Raw genomic sequence first — 18,185 nt, 5'->3', positions numbered from 1 at the left:
GTTTCAGATACTTCCCTCCCGAATTTTCAACATGCCCAACAGCCTTCTCTCCTCCACTGGCAGAATGTACCTGACTGGATGAGGGTGAACATTTCCCCTGGCTGTGTCGAATCCCCAAGAACTGAAGATAAAAACGTGAGCCTAGAATTTCCTTTGTAACCGGAAACTAGCTCATGTAAAGCAGAGTTGTATTGCAGCCATTATACAGGGATCGCTGGTGCTGGGAGGGACATCCTACACTGACTCTACCACAGGATTTTCATTCTCCCTAGTGGCTTTTTTCAGTCTAAAACTCCCAGGAATCATGTCAATGGGAGTGAACCAAGCAACACCTACCTCTGGCCTGATTTTCAATCTCACCAGTCTGAAGGACATTCTCACCCCACTTCCTCTGAAACCGTACTGTTTGCAGGGACTGTACTCACACTGTATTCTCCCTCCTGCCGGCTCAAACACAAACTCGGGTCTGTCTGCTTCAGTCACTGTCAGGGTTACAGTCCACGTCTCAGGACCATTCCAGACTGCTCACTGTTTGCTGCTGCACAGGGAAGTTACTCCAACTCTCGACTCCAGAGGAGACGTGTCAACCCATAGGATAAGGCAGAGTGGCTGTGTGGAAGCAACAACACGAGCAGCAGGAACAGGCCATTCAGTCCCTCAAACCTGCCCTAGCATCCAACAAGATCTTGGCTGATCTGATCTTGGCTTCAGACCCATCTCTCCTGCCAACTCACCGTAACACACGCCTCTCCTATAGGTCAAAACTCTCTCTCTTGGCTCTGAATATACTCAGTGGTTCTACCTCCACAGCTCTGAGGTACAGAATTCCAGAGGTTCCCAATCCTCCGAGAGAAGAAATTCCTTCTCATCTCCATCCTAAACAAATGATCCCTTATCCTGAAACTATGCCCTAGACCTATGTTCCCTCACCTGAGGAAATTTTCTCAGTATTCACCCCACCAAGTTCCCTCCCTCACCATTATGAGGGCCACAAGAAATCACTGGCAGACAGGATCAAGGCAAATCTGAAGGTGTTTTATAAATATATTAAGGCAAAAGAATAACCAGGGAAAGAGTAGTGCCCATTACAGACAACAGGGCAATGTGTGTGTGGAGACAGAAGGTAGAGGTCCTAAATGAATACTTTTCATTGGTATTCACAAAGGAAACTGACTTTTTAGTTGGAGAACTCAGTGAAGGGGAAGGTGAAAGTCTCATGCAGGTCCCCATAAATAAATAGGTGCTTGATGCCTTAGTGGGCTTAAAGGTGCATAAATCCCCAGGACCAGAGGAGGCAAAGAAAAAGATTATTGGCGTCCTTGCCAAGATTTTTCCGCTGAACACGACTGAGGTACCAGGTGACTGGAGGACAGCAAACTTGGTCCCCCTTTTCAAGCAAGGTAGCAGGAAGAAGCCTGGAAACTGTAGACCCGTGAACCTGACATCAGTGGTAGGGACGATACTGGAAAAAATTCTGAGAGGATTAATGATCACTTGGAAAGGCAGGAACTTAGCAGAAACAGCCAACATGGCTTTGTCAAGGGCAGATCCTGTCTGACCAATTTGACTGAAGTCTTTGAAGAGGTAACAAAAACTGTTGACGGGGGCAGGGCAATAGATGTGATTTACATGGACTTCTGTAAAGCCTTTGACAAGGTCCCACATTGGGAAACTGGTTCTATAGGTTAGAGCCATTGGAATCCAAGGCAAGTTGGCAAACTGGATCCAAAACTAGCTTGGCAATAGGATTCAGATGATGACAGTAAGGGACTACTGTTGTGATTGGATGTCTGTGACTAGTAGTATACCACAAAGATTGGTGCTGGGGCCCTTGCTGTGTTTTATGTGAATGACTTGTGGGAGGCAGAATCAGTTCATGGAAGTCATGCAGATTGGTGCAGTTGTTAATAAGAGTGGAAGGTAGTCTTGGGCTGCAGAGAGGTATTGATGTGTTGGTGAAATGGTCTAAAAAAAATGGCAGATGGCGTTTAATCCAGAGAAATGAGAGGGATGCATTTTTGGAGCACTAATAAAGCTAGGGCATGCACCATGAATGGTAGGGCCCTAGGGAGTATTGCAGAATAGAGGAACCTTGGAGTATGTCCATACATCCTTGAAGGTGGCAACCTAGGTAAATAACGTGGTTAGGAAGGCATACCGGATACTGCCCTTTATTAGTTGGGGAAATGAATACTGAACAAAGTAGGGAGGTGATGCTCCAACTGTACAAAACCTTGGTTAGACCTCAGCTGGAGCACTGTGTGCAGTTCTGGTCACCGAGGCACAGGAAGGATGTGACAGCGCTGGAGAGGGTGCAGAGGAGGTTCACCAGGACGTCGCCTGGCATGGAGCAGCTCAGTTATGAGGAGAGACTGGAGACGCTATGTCTTTTCTCCTTAGTGTAGGGGAGGTTATGAGGGGCACATGATTGAGATATATAAACTTATGAGGGGTTCAGATGGGTGAGACTGCAGGAAACTTTCCCCCTCACATCAGAGGTAGATTAAACTGAAGGACACAGAGTTAGAGCAAGGGGGAAGAGATTCAGAGGAGATACAAGAGGGACCTTCTTCACCCAGGGAGTGGAAAGTGACTGGAAAGCACTGCCTGAGAGAGTGGTGGAGGCTGAGCCGCTGACAGCATGTATGAATTGCCTAGATGAACACTGGAATCAGTTAGGCATTGAAGGCGATGGACGCCCACTGGTTGGTATGGATGAGTTGGGCTGAATGGCCTGTTTCCATGCTGTATGATTCTATGTCTATATGAACTCTCAACAATCTAATGTTTCAATAAGATGATCTGTTATTCTTCTAACCTTTGGTGTGTAGGTCCAGCTTGTTCACTTTTTCCTCATGAGATAATCCCTTCATCCCAGGAATCAACACTGAGCCTTCTCTGCACAGCCTCCAATGCAAGCACATCCTTAACCAAGGAGACCAAAAATGCGGTCTCACCAGAACTCTGTACAATTGTGGCAACACCTGCCTACTTTGTACTGCAATCCCCTTACCATATGTACCATATGTACCATATGTACTAACATTCCGTTTGTTTACCTAATTACACGTATAACGGCCTGCACACATTTCACGTACGAGGACCCTGGATCCTTCAGCACTGCAGCAACCCTCTGCATTTCAACAACATTCTGCTCTTCCTACTAGGATGGATAACTCTATGCTCCCTCCCATTATACTCCAGCTGCCAAACCATTGCCTGTTCACTTAACCTATCGCTATCCCTTTGCTGACTCTGTGCACTCACATCTTGCTTTCTCACCTCTTTGTATCATTAGCAAACTTGGCCTTTCATCTCCATCAGTAAAGTACATTGTAAATCCCTGAGGTCCCAATACTGATCCGAGGCACTCCACAGTTACAGCTTGCCAACCTGAAAATGACCACTTGTCCCGACTGTTTTCATTAGTTAGCCCATCCTCAACCCACATAATACACTCCACAGCCAGGAGCTTTTACCTTGTGGGGAAATCTTTTATGTGGCACCTTCTGGAAATCCAAATGCGCCCCATTGGCTGGTTCCTCTTTATCCACGCTGCTTATTACATCCCTTTCATAAACCCACATTGACCCTGCTTAATTGTACTGTGTTCGACCACAGCTTCCTGAATAATGGACTCCAGCACTCTCCCATGGAGAGGGGTCAGGCTAACTGACTGTCACTTCCTGCCTTCTATCTCTCTCCTTTCCTAAAATGGGTGTTATAGTTTCCAATCCACTGGGACCTTTCCAGAACTTAGAAAATTTTGGAAGACACAACCATTGCATCCACCACCTCTCCAGCCATTTGTTCTAAGACCTCAGGATGTGTGTTCATCAGGGTCAGGGCACTTGTCAGCCATTAGCCCCATGAGTTTGCTGAATAATTTTCTTCCAGTGATTGTGATTGTTTGGAATTTCTCCCTCCCTTCTGCTCCTGGATTTTCTGCTATTTCTAGAATGCTTTTAGTATCTTCTACCACGGAAACGGATAAAAAATATGTTCAAAGTCCCTGCTGTTTATTTCCCATCGTTAATTCCCCAGCCTCTTGGTCTAAGGGACCAACATTTACTTTAGCTTCCCTCTTTCCTTTTCTGTACACGTAGATGCTCTTCCTGTCTGTTCTAGTATTTCTTGCAAGTTTGCTCTTATAAAAACAAAGAGACAGAAAATAGATTATCCTTTGCTTGTTTTTAAACATTTCGTCAATCTTCTCACCTCCCACTGTCCTTCACAAAGCTGCACACTTTAACACATTACTGTCCTTAACATAAATAAATAGAAAATGCTGGAAACACTCAGTGGGACAGGCAGCGTCTGTGGAAAGAGAAACAGTCAACATTTCAGATCCGAGTCCCTTTGTCAGAACTGGGAGAAAGAGAAAGTCCCTTCCCTGTTCCGAGGAAGGGTCTTGGACATAAACCGTTAACTGTGTTGTTCTTTCCACAGATGCTGCCTGACTTGCTGAGTGTCTCCAGCATTTTTGGTTTTATTTCAGTACCTGGAGTTCTTTTTTGAAATTTCCATCCTCAACTTCCTTAGTCACAAATGGATCAGTCACAAATGGATCAGTCACAAATGGATCAGTCACAAATGGATCAGTCACAAATGGATCAGTCACAAATGGATCAGTCACAAATGGATCAGTCACAAATGGATCAGTCACAAATGGATCAGTCACAAATGGATCAGTCACAAATGGAGTCTTTACTTCTCAGTGGAATTTACCTTTATTGAGAATTAGGAAAAATCTCCTTAATGTCTTTTACTGCTTACCTGCCATTTTAACTGGTAATCTGTTTTCCCAGTTAATTTTAGCCAACACCATCTTCATGCCTTTAAATTTAAAGCACTAGTTTCAGACCCAAGTTTTTACCATCTATGTTGCAATCACTCTTTCCCTAAAGATACTTAGCACAAGATTATAAATGAATCCTGTTCCCAGGTTAGTTTCATGATCTATTGTTCTGAGAAAGAGCCCTGAATATCCCTATGAATTCATCCTCAAGATTACCATGGCCAATTTGATTCATCTGATCTATAAAGATTAAAGTTGCCTATAAACATTGCAGTGACTTTCTTAAAAGCCCTACTACATCTACATTTATACTCTGTTCTGTGGTGTTGATACTGTTGCAAATCCCCATTAAGAACAAGAGCCTAAAATTTTGTCTTTTCGCATTTTTTCCTACTCTGACTCCACTTGTAGCTGCACTAAAATATAGCACTCCTCCAAAATGTGTGATCACTCCATGTCTGCTACATGATGACACACAAGCAGCTATCCTAACAAGTCTACAAAAGACCAATCGTAGTAGGGGGAAGAAACAAGAGACTGCAGATGCTGGAATCAGGAGTAACACAGATGCTGCCTGACCCACTGAGTTCCTCCAGCATTTTGTGCGTTGCTCCAGTCCCAGGAGGGATTGGAATCAAGGAAAGCTGTGTCATCACTCCAGCCCTCTTCCAATCCTCCTTGCTGCACCAATGCCCCACACCCCCCACAAACTTCCTTCTGGAATTGAATGAATCTACAGGAGTGGTTCAATCTTCATTTTTCCACTCTAGTACCAAGGCTGCCCCAGCCTCAGTTATTTGCAGTACACAGACAAGTGTATACATGCACATTCTGCAGCCAAGCTCAAAGCCTGATTAACTCATTCACTGAAGCATACCAGAAAATTAGCCTTACACTTACCATCAACAAACAAATATCCTCTACAAACCCACTCTCTCTGCTCAATACAACCCCCGACTAGAACAATTAAGATCCACAATAGCCCCTTGGAAATCATGGACTGCCTCCCACGTCTCAGGTGCTACCTCTCAATGAAGGCAGGCAGGGACCAACGATGAAATTTGTCAATGCCTTTAACCATCTGAGTGCTGGAAGATCAAAATCTCAAACCCAGCACAAGGTTTGCGATCCCCAGCAGTGATTCCCATTCTCCTGTGCAGTTCACAGAGTCAAACTAGATACTTCACAGCTCTGGAGCGACACCATCAATGCTGTATCCACAGAATCTTTCCTCCAAGTCCACTTCAGGAATCGACAATCCCATCAACATCCTCCCCCAGACCAACATCCCCAGCACTGAGATCCTCGTTGCAATGCAATTGCTGCTGATGGTGGCATCAGACTTCCAAATCAGGGACACTACTCTCAGCTGTCACACCCAGAGGTGAGAGGTGGACAGGGAAAATAATTCAAAGACATTCTCGAAGACTCCTTGAGAATGTGCAACATCCCCAGAGTCAGGACTACTCAAAACAGAGGAGCACTCGGGAAGGCACGAGGTCATTCTATGGCCAGAGCACATGGAGAAAGTGGAGGGAACACAGAACATCCCAGTCACCCATCCCCTCAAGCTCCAGCTGCCTATTACCTTCCTGAGAGGGATCACTTGCAGTCTCTCCTGTTCTCCATGTTTATCACATTTGTTGTAGGTTGCTGCTGTTAGTACTCATTAGTTCAACTCTGTTTTTCTGGGAAAGAAAATGACATCTCCCTCCTCTGCTTCACCCTGTTCCAACCCTGGCACTCCACTGAAGTAACCTTGGTGAAATGCAGAAATTTGTGCTCGCATACACTGTACTTTAGCAAGAAACCACTAATTTTGGAATCCTCAGTTGACAGTAATTACTAGATAAACAATTCTAGTCAACTACCAATTAACTGAGAAACAGCTAATGGCAGGCAACTTGGTTACCACTAACACTGGAAGCTAGAAGGTCAAAGTTACTTACAATTATAAATGCAAAACATGAGGAAACATTAGATTCATCTCAATTCCCACATCACCAAATTCCAACCTCTGCTGAAGTGCATGAGTAAAATGCACTGCAGAGGAACTTGGGTCCTTGCACGGACCTTCCTGACCATCTTCCTGCTCGTAGCCCCGAGATATCTATATGTGCCTCCTGCTGGCACTGTGCTTCACCAGGTTGTCAAGGACCACTGACCCCCTGGGAACACTCCCCCGCACCCTCCCTGCACTGCACCAGCCATTCATGAGGTAGCAGCACTCCTGCCAGGGTGCTGCTTGCATTGCAGTATGTTGCTTCCAGAGTCGGCTGCAGAGATGCCACCTGCAAGACTAACTGCTGGCAGCTGCAAGAAACCTCAATCAATATGGAAAGCTGCAGCGAAACGGAGACTGTACAAGGTCCAACATCCCTATCCGGTGAAACTTGCATCTGAAAATATGCATCTTCTGGTACATTAACAACCTGTTAGGCTGCCCCACAATGCGGTTCAACACCATTAAAGCAACTTCTAGACCGTGGGGCCCACATACACGTTAGATGGGTGAGTACAAACCCCTGACAGGTTAATGTGATCCCTCGAAGGGTCCTAGAGCCATACAGCGAGTCCACAACGACCATCACCCGTTTACACTATCCTACATCGATCCCAATTTGTATCCTCCCCAAATTCTCATCAACACACCAGGGGCAACTAACCCGCCCACCCGCATGTCTTTGGGATGCGGGAGGAAACTGGAGCACCCGGAAGGAAACTCATGCGGTCACAGGCAGAACGTGCAAACTCCACACCGACAGCGCCGGAGGTCGGGATGGAGCCCGGCTCTCTGGTTCTATGAGACAGCGGCTCTGTACCACCCTGTATACTCCCCGCAGATAACCAGAAACCTTTATATTATTTAAGGATGACAGAAGCTGACTGACAGGCGAATGGACTCCCAACCGTGAATATTCAACCTCAGTGAAGCCTTTGGATGGATGAATGCAGATCTTGGCTCAATGAATGCAGCAGTGATGGGCGGTGGTAACAAAGGAATTCACAGTACAAAACCGCCCTCACACCCAGCGCTGCTGTTTACTTCAGCCCGTCTCTGCAAACACACCATCAATGGGCAGCTTCACGGCTCTCCATCAATGGCAACAATCGGGGGGCGAGATGGAGAATTAACCCCTTGCTCGCTCCCCCTCCTTTCGGATCTCTTCACAGACTGAGATGTTGCCCCGGTCTCCTGCCGAGGTCGGGCGATGGCGATGGGGATTAGGATGGGGGGGGGGGGGGGGGGGGACAGGCTGCTGTCACAGGGCCCGGACAACCCGGTACCGACAGCCCTTTGTCTCCGCTCCGCACCGACCCTTTATGCGGGCGGTGTGAGAACCCGAGCACTCCCCGCCCTAGGGGTGCGGCGCTCCCTCAATGCGGCGACGGAGCGGAGCGGATTGCCGGTCCGCCGCCAGCGGGGAACAGGCGCAGGGTGCGGGATCGGAGCAGGTGCGGATTGCCGCTGCGGGTGCGGGATGGGGCGCAGGGTGCGGCAGCCCGCCGACGGGAGCCGGCCGCCGCTCGGCGAGCAGCTCCACCCGCACGGCGGCTGCAGAACTGCGGCAACCCCGCAGCCGGCGGGCGGACCCGCTGCTTTGCTGGAACATTCGGCGCCGTTCTCCGCTCCGCACTGACCTCTGGCCGCCGGCTCCGCCCGGGGTGCGGCCGCCCCGTCCGCGCTCTCCGCTGCTGCCCGCTGCCCGGCCGCCGCCTCCATCGCTGCTGCTCGCCGCCGGCTGGTGGGAGACGGGGGGGGGGGGGAGACGTTACACCGGGCTCCTCATCTTACTGCGGCTGACGGATCTCCGCTGGCGGCTGCGGCGCAGACTCGCCGCGCACACGCCCCTCCCGTGCGCGGCCCCGCGCCCGGACCCGTCCCCGTCCCCGCCCGGACCCGAGCGGGGGGGCGGCCACCTCCGCCCCCTCCCCTCCCCTCCCCTCCCCTCCCCGCTCTCTCCACATCCCAGCCCTGGACACTGGACACTACCCCGCTCTAGGACACACCCCAGCCCAGCCCCGGACACTGTCCCGCTCCAGGACACACCTCGCCCCCGGACACTCCACACCCACACCCCGGGGCTACAGCTCTGCTGCTGGTGAGCGCTGACCGTCGAGAACGGCAGCGCTGACCGTCGAGAACGGCAGCGCCGCCCACATCACACCGAGTGCGACCCTGAGCCCAATCTGTCCCCGGCGGTCGGAGCGAGACCGCGGGCATCGCCCGGGTAGGACTGAGAGACACAGACCTGCAGCGCACCGCTCAGGGAACCCTGCCCGCAGAGTTGGGAAGATCTGGTGTAAATGAGGAATACAGTTCTCCGCACACTCACTGGGGTACAGTTATACACACCCACACTCTCTCACACACACACACACACACACACACAGCTACAGGTCCACAGACGCACGCACTGAGGTACCTTTAAACACACATTGAAGTCATGGAGCATTACAGCACGAAACAGACCTTTCGCCTCGCCATGTCTATGCTGCCCGTTGCACCTGCCTAATCCCATTTACCTACTTTGGGTCCATAGCCTTCAATGCCTTGATGATATTTCTAGATACCTTCTAAATGTTGTGAGAGTATGTCTCTCCACCCCATCCTCCAACAGCCCATTCCATCTCAGATCCCCTCTAAACGTCCTATCTCTCATCTTAAACCTGTGCCCTCTTGTCTTAGACACTTCCACCATGGGAAAAAGATTCTTACTATTCTATCTCCCTCATAATTCTGTAACCTCCCTCAGGTCCCCCCTCAGCTTCCTACACCGACACCTCCCTCAGGTCCCCCCTCAGTCTCCTCTGCTCCTGTCCAGTCTCTCATAACGTCGTGCTCCAGTCCAGGCAACAATCTGGTGCATTTACAGAGCAACTACATCCTTCAGATGGTGTGATGAAAAGAAATGCAGAGAAAACTCCAGGTGCAGCCTCACCAGTGTTTTATAAAGTTGTGACTCCTGTATTCTCTGCCCTGACTAATGAGTGCACTTCCCTCACCAGCTACCTGTGCTGGCATTTTCATGGATCTATGGACTTGTACTTCAAGGTTCCTCTCTTCAGCAACACTGCCTAGGGACCTACCATTTACTGTCTTTGTCCTACCCTTCCTTGCGCTCACTTATCACGTCAGGATTATTCAGTTGCCACTGTTCTGCCCAACTTTCCAGCTGACCAGTATAATGATTGACAGCCTATGACACTTTTGTATCATCTGCATACCCCTCACATTCACATCCAAGTTGTTGATGCATATCATAGACATCAACGATCCCAGCACTGATTCTAATGGCACATTACTGGTCACAGACTTCCCATCAGAAAAGCAACCCTCCACCATCACCTCTGCCTCCTATTACCAAGCCAATTTTGGCTCTAACTTGCCGCCCTACCCTGGATCCCATGGGGTCTAACCTTTCGGACCAACCTACCATACAGGACCTGGTCAGAGGCTTATTAAAGTCCATGCAGAAAACATCAATGTGCTTAGTTAACTCCTCAAAAAATTAAATCAAATTTGTGTAGCCGGAATTCCCACAAAAAAAGCGATGCTGACTATCCCCTGTCATTCCAAGTGAAGATAAATCTTGTTCCTGAGGTTCTTCTCCAATAGTTTCCCTACCACTGATGTAGGACTCATCAGCCCGTAGTTTACTGGTTTCCTAGCTTAACCCTGCTGCTCTTAAATAAAGAAGAACATTTGCTGTGCCTCACCTGTGGCTAATGAAGATGCTAAAATGTCTGTCAGGGCTCCAGCAATATCCTCCCTTGTCTCCGCGCGTACACACACACACACACACACACACACACACACACACACACACACACACACATATATATAGAGAGATATAGTTCCACATATGTATCCTGACTCAGGTTTTCATAGGCAATCCATCGGGATCAAGGATGACTTACTGCCGCTCTGTGGGTTCTGAGGCAGCTGTTGAGCTGATGTGGGAGCTGCAGATTCTTCCACAGGTGGGGTAGGAGGTGGCTGGTGAATTGGGCGTATGGGTAACATGCGAGGTGCAACTTTCTTCTGCCGATTCCACAGGGCCTCGGTGTGCTCCCAATGCACAGACTCGAGGATCTCAAACCCATCCTGAGTGCTCATCCTCCACGTTCTGGGGTCATAGATCAATGATTCCCAGGAATCAGCGGGGATGTTTTATTTTTATCAAGGAGCCTTTCAGAACCTCTTGGAACATTTCCTCCGTCCACCTGGTGATCTCTTTCCAGGACAGAGCTGGGAATGAGAATGCCAATTTCAGGACTCTGGTGTGCAAACAATATGACCTGCAGAATGAAGCTGACCAAATGTCACCACCTCATTGCTGAGCATGTTGACCTGGAGAGGATGCTGACATTGGAGGGTTTGCAAGGCAGAATTGGTGGTATTTTTACAGTGCCTTGGGATGCCTGGTAGAGGCAGAGTAGTACTCAGAAGCACATAGAATGCAAGGATCACTTCTGTTTGTTATACCATGGGATTTATGACAGGTCTGAGATCCTGATCTTCAGGTACCCTTTTCCTCAATCGGCCAAAGGATCTGCTGGTGAATGGAAGGTGGTGACAAATTTCATCACTTATGTCTGCCTTCGCTGAGGGGTGGCTCCTGAGATATGGGAAGCATCAGTGCTTACCAGGGTCTCACCGTGAATCTTTACTGTCAGAGGGCAGTGTGGTGCAACAACGGCAGGTTGGTAGAAGGCCTATGCCTTGTGGATGTTTAGTGTCAGGGCACATCCTCTCATACACTTCAATGAAACCATTGACAATGGCATGGAGCTCTGAGCATGAGCAACTGCAAGTTTTCACTGCATACAGCACCTTGATTACTGAGGTGTTTGTGACCCTGGTTCTGGAGCATAGATGCCATAGGACAAACAGTTTCCTGTTAGTTGTGAAGATTTGCATTTTGCTTGGAGTTGTCACAGAGTGAAGATCACGTCTACTGTGTTTGTGGAATCCACACTGTGATTCAGGGAGCAGCACTTCCAGCCACTGGGAGAAGATGGTTGAGCAGGACCTTGGCGACGACTTCCCCTGGCAACAGTGGCGGACGAGGACCTGGGAGAGCAGACCATCAGACAACAGCCACACAGTTTTCAGAAAGTGAGGTGCAGCAACAAGAGACAGCTGATTGGTCAGTATGAGTCAGCTGATTGTGGTAACGAGGTAAGTGATTGGTGGGTACATTTATTTTTTTCTGCCTATTCTGATCAGTCAAGCGTTTAAAATCAGGGCACGGTCCGTACTCCTGAAACTGTAAAGCCTAATTTACACTAATTCAACTATTAAATACAACTAATTAATTAGAATGGATGGCTGGGCAGGTGATGTGTTGTAGCTGCAACATGTGGGAGTTGTGGACTCCATTGTGGTAACAGTGACCATAAATGTAGTAAGTGTTGGCTCAGGGTTAATGAGCTGGAGTCTGAGCTCCAAACACTGTGATACATCAGGGAAGGGGGAGAATCCCCTGGATGCAGTATTCTAGGAGGCAGTCATGTTCCTTGGATTAATCATCTCTGAATTGGTGAATGGTCAGGGACAGGACTGTGTGACTGCAGAAGAGGCAGGTAGAGTGATTCAGAAGGTAGTTCCAGAGGATCCTCAGCCTTTCCCCTTGTCCAGCGTGTACGAGGTTCTTGCTCCCTGTGTGGACGAGGGTGGGGACTACAGGGAGGATGTGCTAACCATCCATAGCATCGTGGCACAGGAAGCCATTCGAGAGGGGGGAGTAAAGAGAAATAGAGGATAGCATGGTTATGGGAATAGACACTGTTCTCTGCAGCAAAGACAGAGAGTCCCAGAGGCTGTGTGTTGCCTGGTGTCAGGGTTAAGGATACGTCTTCTGGACTGGAGAAGAACTTGCAGTGGGAGAAGGACGATCCAGTTGTTGTTGTCCATGTGGGCAGCAATGACGTGGGTAGGATGAGGAAGGAAGTTCTCCTGAGGGATTATGGGGAGCACGGACAAAATTGAAAAGCAGAATCACAAAGGGTGATAATCTCTGGCTGATTACCTGAGCATCCTGATAATTGGCAAAGGGTAAATTGGATTAGAGAGGTAAATGCATGGCTCAAAGCTTGGTGTGGGAGAAATGGGCTCCAATTCATGGGAAACTGGCAGCTGTACTAGGGAAGGAGAGAGCTGTTCTGTTGGGATGGGCTCCACCTGAATCATGCTGGGACCAGTGTCCCTTCAAGTCACATAACTAGGGTTGTAGAGAGGGCTCTAAACTAATGAGAAGGGGGAGAGCTCCGAGAACAGAATGTTTAACAAATTAGGAGGAAATGAAAGAGCAGTGGCATGGGATGCAGAAGGGAAAACTGAGTCATGGTGTGACAGGCCAGGGCAGCAGTTGTAACTGATAATGTGCAAAACAGAGCAAATCCAGAGTTGTAAATAACTGCAAAAAAAATCAAAGGCAGCACGGTAGCGTAGCGGTTAGCGCGACGCTATTACAGCACCAGCGATCAGGGTTCGATTCCCGTCGCTGTCTGTAAGGAGTTTGTATGTTCTCCCCACATCTGCGTGGGTTTCCGCCAGGTGCTCTGGTTTCCTCCCACATTCCAAAGACATACGGGTAGGTTAATTTGGGGTTTAAAATGGGCGGCGTGGACTCGTTGGGCTGGAAGGGCCTGTTACCACGCTGTAAATAAAATTTTTTTTTAAAAATTTAAAATTTAATGTTGCTTATTTGAATTCATGCAGCATTTGCCCCAAGGTAAGTGAGTTGACACCACGGATAGCAACATATCAGTATGATGCAATAGAGATTACAGAAACGTGATTGCAGGGTGACCTGGACCAGGTGGTCATTGTTACAAGTTAGACACTGGTCCAAAAGAACAGGCCAAAGGTGGGGTGATGCAAAGGCAGTGAATAGTGATGTGGGATTGGTTTGGATTGAAATCATGAATAGCAGGGGAAAGAAGATATAGATAGGAGTGGTCTATAGACTCCAAAGTGTGACTCTTCAATAAGTCAGACCATGAATGGGGAAATATCTAGGGCATGTTTGAAGGGAACTACAATTACCATGGGAGATTTTAATCTACAATATGATTGGATGAACCAAACTGGTAAGGGTAGAAGAAGTGGAATGCGTCAGGGCTTGCTTCTTAGAATGTGTTTTATGGAACGTACCCCGGAACAAGCTGTTTTAGATTTGGTCTTGCGTAATGACGAAGGATTAACAAAGGATTTTGTGGTTAAAGATCCCCCTAGGGGGTAGTGACCATCATATGATAGAATTCCAAATGCAGTTTGAGGATGAACACCATGGGTCAATAACCAATGTCTTGTCTAAATAAAGGCAATTATAATGGTGTGAGAGAGGAATCGTCTAAGGTGAACTGGGCAAACAAGCTAAGAGACAGGTGAGTTAAGGAACAGTGGCAGCATTCAAACAGCTAGTCTATAATGCTCAACAAGAGTTTATCCCAATAACAAAGAGGGATTCCATGAGAAAGAGGTACAATCTGTGGTTAACAAAGGAGGTCAAAGATACTGTTAAATTGAAAACTAGAGTGTACAAAGTGGCAAGGACTGGTGGTAGGGCGGAGAACTGAGAAGTTTTTAGGATCCAGCAGAAGACTAAAAAAAAAGTTAGAAGGGAGAAAATGAATTCTGAGAGAAAATTTGCATATAGTATAAAAACAAACAGTAAGAGTTTCTGTGGATATGTAAATAGGAAGAGGGTGGCTAAGGTAAATGTGGAGTCCCTAGAGAACAAGGCTGGTGAATTAATAACAGCAAACATAGAAATGACAGATATGTTGAATAAACTTTTGAATCGGTCTTCACGGTGGAAGATATTGCTAATATCCTGAAGATATCAAATGACCTAATTTCAAATAACGTGATAGAACTTAGAAAAATCACAATTACAAGCGATAAAGTATTGTAGAAACTCAGAGAGCTAAAGGCGGATAAGTTGCCAGGACCTGATGGACTGCAGGCCAAGGTCTTAAAGGAGGTGGCTGCAGAGATAGTGGATCCATTGACTGAAAATGTTCATAACTCGCTAAACTCCAGGAGGGCACCAGAAGATTGGAAAATAACCAATGTGGTTCCCTTGTTCAAAAAAGGGGTAAGGCATAAGACAGGGAACTACAGGCCAGTTAGTTTAACCGCTATTGTTGGCAAGATGCTAGTCAATACTCAAAGAAGAAATAGGTAATCATTTAGGAAAGCTGAATATAATTAAACCTACTCAACATGGTTTTATGAAAGGTAAATCATATCTGAGAAATTTGCTTGAATTCTTTGAGGATGCAACAGGGAGAGTTGATAGAGGGGAGCCTGTAGATGTAGTCTATTTAGATTTCCAAAAGGCATTTGACAAGGTGACACATATGAGGCCAGTGCATAAATTAAAAGCCCATGATATTGGAGGAAGTGTTTTGGAGTTGATTGAAAACTGGCTGTGTCATAGAGTTGGAATAAATGGGTCCTTTTCAGACTGGAAGGAGGTAACTAGTGGAGTAACACATGATTCAGCTCCTTGCCCGCAATTGTTCACTATTTACATTAATGACCTGGAGGAAGGAACAGTGTGCAAGGTTTCCAAATTTACTGATGATATGAAGGTAGGTGGAGGGGCATGTTGTGATAAAGATACTGTGATTCTGCAATGGTATTGGTATTGGTTTATTATTGTCACTTGTACTGAGGTACAGGGAAAAACTTGTCTTGCATACCGTTCTTACGATCAATTCATTACACAGTGCACTGAGGTAGTACAGGGTAAAACCAATAACAAGATATTAAGCGAGTGGGCAAAAGACTGGCAAATGGAGCTTAATGTGGGGAAGTGTGAGGTCAGTAAAGGAAATCAAAAGGCAGATTGTTACCTAAATGGAGAGAGATTGCAAATGAGTGAAGTACAGAGGGATCCAGGTGTTCCAGTGCGTGAATCACAAAATGCTAACAGGCAGGTCCAACCAGTAGTTGAGAAGGCAAACAACATTTTGACCTTCACTGCAAAGGGGTTAGAGTTTATAAATAGGGAGGTTTTGTTGTGATTGTGCAAGATGTTGGTGAGACATCACCTGGAATACTGCACACAATTTTGGTCCCTTTACCTAAAAGAAAATATATTAACATTGGAGGCAGTCCAAAGGAGATTCCCCAGGCTCATTCTGGGATGAGAGGGTAGTCTTACCAAGAGGGACTAAATAGTTTGGGCCTGTAATTCCTTGAAGTGTGGAGAAATGAGGGGTGACCTTATTCAAACATAAACCCTGTTGAGCCCTCTTACGATCTTATATTGTATGTTGGGATGTTTTCACTCGTTGGAGAGTCATGAATAAGGGACCAATCATTTAAAACGGAGGTACATTGAAATTTCTTCTCACAGAGGCGGTGAATCTCCAGAATTCTCTGCCCCGTGGGTGGTAGAAGCTGGATCATCAGAGTGTTTAAAGTGGAGGTGGATAAATATTTGATCAAGGAGTAGAGGGCTATGGAGAAATGTCACAGCAGGGGAGCATAGATCAGCCAATGACCATGTTAAATGGTGGGGCAGGCATGAAGGGCCTGATGATCTACTCCTGCTCTGATTTTCTTGTGCTCTTCTATTCCGCAGTTATCATAGTCGGACTCCTCTCTTTTCTTGAAGATGGTCACAATTATGTCATCTCTGAGGTCCCCTGGTATATCCTCTTCTTCCCAAATGTGGGTTCCTCAAAGCTCTTCCAGATACCATCTGCTCCGGAGTCCTTGTTATTTCTTAGTTGGGATGATGGAGTCACAGGTCAGAAGATCTTCAAAGTGTTCCTTCCAATGGATGACGACTGCCTCTCTGAACCTGTACGTTCATCCCTATTCTGTGATCTCATCGGGGTGGAGCCTTGGGTGTTTGGGCTGTTTATTGGTCCTGACATGCAGCAGACATTCATGTCAAAGTTATCACCGAGTTGCTAGAGTCCTGTCCTCTCATTCCCACCTTCTGTTCTTTGGGGCCTATGTTTTTGCTGGACTTCTGCTTTTTGCTGGACTTCTGCCTTCAGGTGCCCATAGAGCTTTTTCCCTTGCTGTGAGTTGTGATGGATTTTCCAGTCCAAGAACCCCTAATGTTTGTGATTAGTTGGATCTGCAATCTCCTGGTCATTTTCATCAAACCAGTCCTGGTTTATCGTCATAGAGAACAAGAGTTTCTTCACAGGTGTCAACTCTGGTGAACTTCATGAGAGCCCATACACTGTGGACATTCTGTGGCTCCTTTAAGTGAGAATCAATAGTTTGTCTGCAAAGAGCTGCCTTTGTGCTGAGGTACAGTTTCACACACAGACTCTCACTGAGGTACAGTTTCACACACACAGCCTCACTGCGGAACTGTTCCCCAGACACCCCTTACTGAGGTTTTCTCTCCCCCCTCCCCCCTCCCCCCTCTCCCCTCCCCCCTCTCTGTAGTACAGTCCCACACACACACACACACACACACACACACACACACACACACACACACACACACACACACACACACACACACACACACCGACCCTCACTGGGGGTTCATAGAAGTTCATCCTGATCGAGTTATACTTTAACTAACTGCTTTGCACTGGCTTAAAATTCCACTGACAGATGCCATCACTGCAGTGCAGTTCCACAGACACTGAATCAAACTGGGGCATAGTCCTACAGAGCCACACTCTCACATGTATGGTTCCACATTAGCTCACTCACGTTAGGGTATGTTATGTTGCAACTTTACAAAACTCTGGATAGACGGTCCTGGAGATCTGTGTGCAGTTCTGGCTGCCACACTATAGGAAGGGTGTGATTGTCCTGGAGGGAGTGCAGAGGAGATTCATCAGGAGGTCGCCTGGTTGGAGAACTTCAGTTATGGGGACAGATTGGGTAGGGTGGGCTTGTTTTCCCTGGAGCAAAGGAGGCTGAGTGGTGAGCTGATGGACGTATGGAGTTATACGGCAGAGAAACAGACCCTTTGGCCCAACTTATCCATGTCGACCTAAGTGCTGATCTGAGCTCATCCCAATTTGCTGTGTTTGACCCATATTCCTCTAAACCTCTCCTGTCCAAATGTTTTTAAAACATTGTAATTGTACCCACCTTGACTATTTCTTCTGGCAGCTCGTTCCATAGACCCACTACCCTCTGTGTGCAAAACTTCAGAATCAGGTTTATTATCACTGACTTGTATGTCGTGAAATCTGTTGTTTTGCGGCAGCAGTACAGTGCAAGGACATAAAATTACGATAAATTGCAAAATAAATAAATAGTGCAAAAAAGGAATGACGAAGTAATGTTCATGGGTTCATGGACCATTCAGAAATCTGACGGCGGGGGGAAGAAACTGTTCCTTGAGTGTGGATCTTCAGGCTCCTGTACCTCCTCCCCGAT

The 18,185-nt window shown here is 47.3% G+C and overlaps 1 protein-coding gene across 1 annotated transcript in view; it reads right to left on the bottom strand.

Annotated features, from left to right (window-relative positions):
- The window catches only part of maptb (microtubule-associated protein tau b), a 72,380-nt gene extending 63,101 nt beyond the window's left edge, over positions 1–9,279 (bottom strand). Inside the window, exons 1-2 of the mRNA XM_052038446.1 lie at positions 9,273–9,279; positions 8,441–8,541 (exon numbers count right to left, since the gene is read on the bottom strand). Coding sequence (XP_051894406.1) covers positions 8,441–8,522 — 82 coding nt within the window. The 5' untranslated portion in view covers positions 8,523–8,541; positions 9,273–9,279. The remainder of the gene's footprint in view (positions 1–8,440; positions 8,542–9,272) is intronic.
- Between the last annotated feature and the right edge of the window lie 8,906 nt (positions 9,280–18,185).

This window comes from Pristis pectinata, chromosome 25 (assembly GCF_009764475.1).
Source record: "Pristis pectinata isolate sPriPec2 chromosome 25, sPriPec2.1.pri, whole genome shotgun sequence".
NCBI classification, from domain to species: Eukaryota; Metazoa; Chordata; class Chondrichthyes; order Rhinopristiformes; family Pristidae; genus Pristis; species Pristis pectinata.
The sequence above is the reverse complement of the archived record's forward strand: the minus strand, read 5'-3'. Positions and strand labels throughout refer to the sequence as shown.